This window comes from Triticum aestivum, chromosome 4D (genome assembly GCF_018294505.1).
Source record: "Triticum aestivum cultivar Chinese Spring chromosome 4D, IWGSC CS RefSeq v2.1, whole genome shotgun sequence".
NCBI lineage: Eukaryota > Viridiplantae > Streptophyta > Magnoliopsida > Poales > Poaceae > Triticum > Triticum aestivum.
Window position 1 is genome coordinate 442,129,539 of NC_057805.1, and position 7,571 is coordinate 442,137,109.

General features: G+C 54.0%; 1 protein-coding gene across 1 annotated transcript; it reads left to right on the plus strand.

Annotated features, from left to right (window-relative positions):
* Nucleotides 1-5,014: 5,014 nt before the first annotated feature.
* Nucleotides 5,015-6,581, plus strand: LOC123100236 (gibberellin 2-beta-dioxygenase 6). The gene is made up of 2 exons (XM_044522192.1): nucleotides 5,015-5,607; nucleotides 5,703-6,581. Exons 1-2 carry the CDS (start codon nucleotides 5,117-5,119, stop codon nucleotides 6,313-6,315), a joined length of 1,104 nt encoding a protein of 367 aa, XP_044378127.1. The 5' UTR covers nucleotides 5,015-5,116; the 3' UTR covers nucleotides 6,316-6,581.
* Nucleotides 6,582-7,571: the final 990 nt, after the last annotated feature.

The window sequence follows — 7,571 nt, forward strand, 5'->3', positions numbered from 1 at the left end:
ATATATAGGGGGGGGAGGGGCGGCGCCCCCTCTAGGGTTTCCACCCCCAAGGGCTGGCGGCCAGCCCTAGATCCCATCTAGGGGGGCGGCCAAGGGGAGGAGAGGGGGGGCGCCACTAGGGTCGGCCTTAAGGCCCATCTGGACCTAGGGTTTGCCCCCTCCCACTCTCCCATGCGCTTGGGCCTTGGTGGGGGGGCGCACCAGCCCACCTGGGGCTGGTCCCCTCCCACACTTGGCCCACGCAGCCTTCTGGGGCTGGTGGCCCCACTTGGTGGACCCCCGGGACCCTCCCGGTGGTCCCGGTACATTACCGATATCACCCGAAACTTTTCCGGTGACCAAAACAGGACTTCCCATATATAAATCTTTACCTCCGGACCATTCCGGAACTCCTCGTGATGTCCGGGATATCATCCGGGACTCCGAAAAACATTCGGTAACCACGTATATCTTTTCCCTATAACCCTAGCGTCATCGAACCTTAAGTGTGTAGACCCTACGGGTTCGGGAACCATGCAGACATGACCGAGACGTTCTCCGGTCAATAACCAACAGCGGGATCTGGATACCCATGTTGGCTCCCACATGTTCCACGATGATCTCATCGGATGAACCACGATGTCGGGGATTCAATCAATCCCGTATGCAATTCCCTTTGTCCATCGGTATGTTACTTGCCCGAGATTCGATCGTCGGTATCCCTATACCTTGTTCAATCTCGTTACCGGCAAGTCTCTTTACTCGTTCCGTAACTCACATCATCCCGTGATCAACTCCTTGGTCACACTGTGCACATTATGATGATGTCCTACCGAGTGGGCCCAGAGATACCTCTCCGTTTATACGGAGTGACAAATCCCAGTCTCGATTCGTGCCAACCCAACATACACTTTCGGAGATACCTGTAGTGCACCTTTATAGCCACCCAGTTACGTTGTGACGTTTGGTACACCCAAAGCATTCCTACGGTATCTGGGAGTTGCACAATCTCATGGTCTAAGGAACTGATACTTGACATTAGAAAAGCTCTGAGCAAACGAACTACACGATCTTGTGCTAGGCTTAGGATTGGGTCTTGTCCATCACATCATTCTCCTAATGATGTGATCCCGTTATCAACGACATCCAATGTCCATGGTCAGGAAACCGTAACCATCTATTGATCAGCGAGCTAGTCAACTAGAGGCTTACTAGGGACATGGTGTTGTCTATGTATCCACACATGTATATGAGTTTCCTATCAATACAATTCTAGCATGGATAATAAACGATTATCATGAACAAGGAAATATAATAATAACCTATTTATTATTGCCTCTAGGGCATATTTCCAACAGTGGGAGCCAATATGGGTATCCAGATCCCGCTATTGGTTATTGGCCGGAGAGATGTCTCGGTCATGTCTGCATGGTTCCCGAACCCGTAGGGTCTACACACTTAAGGTTCGGTGACGCTAGAGTTGTTATGGGAAATTGTATGTGGTTACCGAAGGTTGTTCGGAGTCCCGGACGTCACGAGGAGTTCCAGAATGGTCCGGAGGTAAAGATTTATATATGGGAAGTCCAGTTTCAGTCGCCGGAATGGTTTCGGGGGTTATCGGTATTGTACCGGGACCACCGAAAGGTGTCCGGGGGTCCACCGGGTGGGGCCACCTGCCCCGGGGGACCTAATGGGATGAATATGGGTGGGAACCAGCCCCCTAGTGGGCTGGTGCACCCCCCAAGGGACCAAGGCACCTAGGGTTGGAAACCCTAGGGGGAGGGGGCGCCTCCCACCTGCTTGGGGGGCAAGTTTCCCCCTCTTGGCCGCCGCCCCCCCCATCTAGATGGATCTAAGGGGGCCGGCCCCCCTCTCCCCTTCCCCTATAAATAGTGGGGGGGGGGGTTGGGTGGGAGGGCTGCAGTACCCCCTTGCCCTGGAGCAGCCCCTCCCTCCTCCTACACCTTCTCCTCCGTAGTGCTTGGCGAAGCCCTGCAGGAGAACCGCAAGCTCCACCACCACGCCGTCATGCTGCCGGAGTTCTTCCTCAACTTCTCCTCTCCCCTTGCTGGATCAAGAAGGAGGAGACGTCCCCAGGCTGTATGTGTGCTGAACACGGAGGCGCCGTCCGTTCGGCGCTTGGATCGGATCTACCGCGATTTGAATCGCTGCGAGTATGACTCCATCAACCGCGTTCTTGTAACGCTTCCGCTTAGCAATCTTCAAGCGTATGAAGATGCACTCCCTCTCTCTCGTTGCTAGCATCTCCTAGATTGATCTTGGTGATACGTAGGAAATTTTTAAATTATTACTATGTTCCCCAACACATGATAAGGTTCATCCCAAATCCAAGAAGGAGATGAGGTCTTGATGATCTTATGATGGGGATCCTTCCCTAGATGGGGGTCTTGAATCCACTAGGGATCTTCTCCTAGGAGGTCTTGGTCTCCATGGGAGAAGGTAGATAGGAGCAAAGCTCTCAAGATCATATCATGTACTTTGCTAACCCTAAAAACCGAGAGGAGCATGGACTATATAGTCTAGGGGCGAAGGGGTATGTCTTCGGTGGTTACATGGGCTTTTTAGCCCAATTCGTAGCGAAACTGGACGGACCGGACAGTCCGGTGAGTCCACATGCATTTTCGGGTGCCAGCGGACTGTCCGCTGTGGGGACCCGACTATTCGGTAGTGCAATTTCTGTGCGACTGGACTGTCTGCTGTGGGGACCAGATTGTCCGGTAGTGCAATTTCTACATGGTTCCTTTTCTTCATATTGACACTTCTGGTCAGCTCTTGGGTCTTGGGGTCCTTCTCCTTGGCCTCCAGGAAGCTTCCTAGCTGCTTGGTGGCGGTTGCCCTCGTACCTAATGATGCACAACGTTCCATGGTGAGGTAGCAACCAAGTCCAATGGATATATTCATGTAAATCTCCAAGAGGAGCGGGTTCATCTTAAGTCCGATAGGTCCACTTGGGGCTTGAGGTGCTAAGAAGGTGTACATGGAGATGACCGTAGGATGCTCTGCATCAATAACTAACACTGAATAATGCACCATAAGTAGGATGTAACTTTGTTGCATAACTATTGACTTAAGATGCATGCATAGGGAATTGCAAACCTTAACACCAATATTATTACTAAACCACAATTACTCACCAACATGACTCACATATTATCATCTCCATATCGCAAAACTATTGCAACGAGTCAAACTTTATCATATCCAATGATCTTCATGAATGTTTTTTTTATATCCTTCCTGGATATTCATCATATTGGGACTGTCGGGGGGATGACCCTCGGGTAGTCCCAAGACGGCGATCCGGACGGCGTGCCGGCCTGCCTGGACCGGCTACTCTGGCTCACGCCTGCGACCGACTGCTCTAGCCAGCCGGCTGCCCGAAATCAACTACGGTGTCCCATCAGACACGCGCAGATGAGATGGCCGTACCCTGCAGCAGCACACTATTGACAAATAATGGAGCACTATGCGCATCGTCATCAACAGTGGCGCATCATCATCAACAGTGGCCCCTTGTCCCCTGGGCGTCTAGGCGTCTCCTCATAAAAGACCCCAGGTGGCCTCCTCGCTAGCTGTGGTATGCTCGCGGACGCTCGTTCCCGCCTCTCTCCAGACGATGACACTGATACGTCTTCAATGTATCTGTAATTTTTGATTGTTACATGCTATTGGATTATCTATCTTGGATGTTTTATATGCACCGCACCAGTGGCGCTCGGCCAAGTCTACGCCGGCACCAACGCGGAGTTCAAGGAGCAGATGGAGCTGGTACTCCATCACTCCGTCGTCCACACCAACGGCCCGGCTCTGCCACCGCGCTCCTCCCCGTGAAGCCGGAGCCGGCTTCCCCTCCACGCTCTTCGCCGCCGCGCAGTCGCGACGACCAAATCAGACGTCGTCTCAAGGAAGAGAGGCTCTCGCCGCCGCCCAGCACATCGTGAAGGAGGAGCGGCTCTCGCCGCCGCCGCCCCGGCGCATCATGAAGGAGGAGCGCCACTCGCCGCCACCGCCCCTGCCCAAGGTGCGCAGGTGCATTCTGCACTACCTCCGCAGTGGCTCCTCACTGTCGTCGTCCCGGAGCGCCATGACGGCGCAGGAGTACGTCGACCAGGAGCAGCGCCAGCGGGACAGACGCAACGCCGCTCGTCGAACCCAGTTTGCGGACTCCGACGTCCCGCCGCCACACATCGCGACGGACGTAGACCTGGCGTACGCCTGGGCCCTGGACCGCTCCGTGATGACGCCGAAGACGTCCAAGCATTGTCTCTGCCGCCTCGACGGGGAAATGGCCAGGTATAGCGAGGAATGGTCCCTCACCGAGATCGCCGCCGCCGCCAACGATGACGCCTCCAACGACTGCCGCCCTCTCCCCCAGCCCACGTCCTCGATGGTCGCGGCCGCACCGTGCACGACACAGGAGGAGGCGGAGAGGATCATACGCGAGCGTCAGGCGGCCGCCGGGAAGCCCCGCCGCTGCGCCACCACCTTTCGCCGCCCCAAGTCTGATAATGACGACTCCGACGGTGGCCCGGGCGACGATGACGAAGGAGGAGCAGCCGGCCAGCCCGGCATTGGCTGCGAGGTCACCGTGAACTGTAAGATAGCTTAGGGTTTTAGTTTTAGGTTTTTAGTTCACTAGACGAAATATCGTTTAGTTTTTTTTATAAATTATCCTACTTTCAATGAAACCCGCCGTGTTTATATCAAAATTCGCCATGTTTGTACGAATTTCGTCCGGTTGGTTTGAGTTGTTGTGAAAATGTATACGAATAGCGTTGGATGTTGACCTCCCACATCCGTGTACGTGGACTGGTCCTCCTTATCCACGAACGAACGCGGAAGGTTTTTTGTGGGTTGCCGTTAGAGATGCCCTAAAGCGACAGTTTGGAACTGTGTTTGCGGCAGGGGTTTAACAGTGTGCGACGGACGGTTCTCCTCACTGTCCTATATATACGCCTCTGGTCTCGCTTCGGAGCTCCTCCGTAGAAGCGCGATTGGTTTGCCGTAGCCAGTGCCCAGTGGCGCGCCCAGTGGTAGCTAGCGAGCGAGCGTGTGCCACGACTCCATCATAAGCTATACGTACGTGTCTAAGCTAGCATCTATCTCTAGGTCGACCATGCTGGCCTTCGCCGAGGGCACGAGCTGCACGACCACCGATCCGCCTCTGGCGGACAGCTACCGCGCGCTGCTCTGCAGAGGCGAGCTCGAGGGCGGCGGCGCTGCGCCGGCGCATGCGTTGGAGAGCCTGGCCATGCTGGAGCGTGATCTGCCAATTATCGACTTGAAGCACCTGACGAGCCGCGACGCAAGGGAGAGCAAGGCGTGCGCGGACGCCATGGCGAGAGCGGCGTCGGAGTGGGGCTTCTTCCAAGTGGTCAACCACGGCGTGGGGCGGGAGCTCCTGGAGGAGATGAGGCGGGAGCAGACGAGGCTGTTCCGCCTCCCGTTCGGTACCAAGGACAAGGCCGGGCTCCTCAACGGCTCGTACCGGTGGGGCAACCCGACGGCCACGTCGCTCGGGCAGCTCTCGTGGTCGGAGTCCTTCCACGTTCCGCTCCCCAGCATCTCCCGGGAAGACTGTGACTACGGAAAGCTCAGCACATTGAGGTAGAGTACGTGCGTAAGCATGCATGCAAGCCCGTATGCATGCTTGATTACTTGCTCGTCTGATGGCTGATGAGCAAAAGTTTTGTTACTAGCAGGGGAGTGATGCAGGAGGTGGCGGACGCTATGTTGCGAGTGGCGGACACGGTGGCCGGCACGCTGGCGGAGAACCTTGGGCACGAGGCAGGGGGCAGCGAGTCGGCGTTCCCGGCAGGGTGCGACGGGACGACGTGCTTCCTGCGGCTGAACAGGTACCCGGCGTGCCCGTTTGCGGCGGACTCCTTGGGCATGGTGCCGCACACGGACAGCGACTTCCTCACCATCCTCTGCCAGGACCAGGTCGGGGGCCTACAGCTCATCAAGGACTCCCGCTGGGTCGCCGTGAAGCCCCACGCCGACGCGCTCATTGTCAACGTCGGCGATCTGTTTCAGGCGTGGAGCAACAACAGGTACAAGAGCGTGGAGCACAAGGTGGTGGCCAATTCCAAGGCGGAGCGCTTCTCCGTCGCCTACTTCCTGTGCCCGTCGTCGGACTCGTCCGTCGGAACATGCGGCGAGCCGTCGCCGTACAAGCCGTTTACCTTCGGAGAGTATAGGAGGAGTGTACATGATGATGTCGAGAGAACCGGGAAAAAGATTGGACTCCCCAACTTTCTCAAACGTTCTACGGTTCACGGCCTCGATGACGACACGATGGACCTCTCTTCTTAACATTGTGAACTCAGTCTCACCGTCCACAGTTCGGAATTGGCACACCACAATGATACGTATGCTTGTGCGTATTCTAAAAAAAACCAGATGACCTTGTGACATACATGTAGTACAACGGCGGAGCCGTCGACTCCAATGAATGTGCTAAGGTATGGTACCATTCGGTTATACATTTGTTAGGGATCCTAACCGATGTGGTATCATTCGGTCGCACATGAGAACGTTCAAGCACAAGTCACATGGGATAGCTAGACCGGTAGTAGGATGGTGGTCGCGACATGCTGCCAGATGGCATCTGTAGGATTTGTTATTGATGTATATTATGGTGACTTAATACATGATAAACGTTCATACTCATCGTTCAGGGATATAAGCATCTATGTTGAATCTCGTCAACAAATCTCGGTGTCATGTTGTGATTGTTGGTCCTAATAAAACCAATGCGCACGTCAGATTTCTAACAAAACAGAAGAGGCCCCTTTGCAGCTGCTCACCACAGACTCATAGTGCTTGCTGGTACTTCATGGTCTGTCCGACTCCATCTTCCAATGACACACAATTTTACCATCAATTCGGTCTTACTTGTCTTTTAACAAAGTTGACACGGGTCATTCCACTATCGAAGAGTTTACAATGGACACATTATCGTGAGTGGTCCAGAGTAAAAATTGTCATGAAGCTTTTCACAGAAAGGGTGTGATGCAAAAAATAATTGCACCAAACTTCCTATGGGTCCTCGTGCTTGTCGTTGCCTTGGAGAAGTTAACCACAAAAATTAATACCCCAAGCTCCGAGAAGGCACCATTGCAGCTCACCCACTGTGCAGACCTCAGACTTGGCCCACCACAAGGGACAAAACCATTGCTGCTAAGGCTCATCCGTTAGGTCGCTCATACCTGTTACTCCCTCCGTTTTTAAATATTTGTCTTTCTAAAGATTGCAACAAGTGACTACATACGGAGCAAAATGAGTGAATCTACACTCTAAAATATGTCTATATACATCCGTATGTGGTAGTCCATTTGAAATCTCTAAAAAGACAAATATTTAGAAACGGAGGGAGTATATCCTTGAGTCGCCGCCTTCCCATGATCGAGTGATGGAAAAACATTAGAGTCCCCTCTATGGCTCTACCTTGTGCAAGCCCTGCTTGGACCGCTCCCAGAGAAACGCCGCCACTAACGTGGTGACAAACTCATGTACAACATCTCGGAAGCCACTGCCGACACCAGATCTAGTACCAGTGCGAGGGAGAT

Bases quoted from the DNA above. Each gene is read 5' to 3' on its own strand.
- LOC123100236 (XM_044522192.1), top strand. From the start codon at position 5,117: ATGCTGGCCTTCGCCGAGGGCACGAGCTGCACGACCACCGATCCGCCT. The intron at 5,608-5,702 runs GTAGAGTACGTG...TGTTACTAGCAG, and splicing joins GGAAAGCTCAGCACATTGAG to GGGAGTGATGCAGGAGGTGG.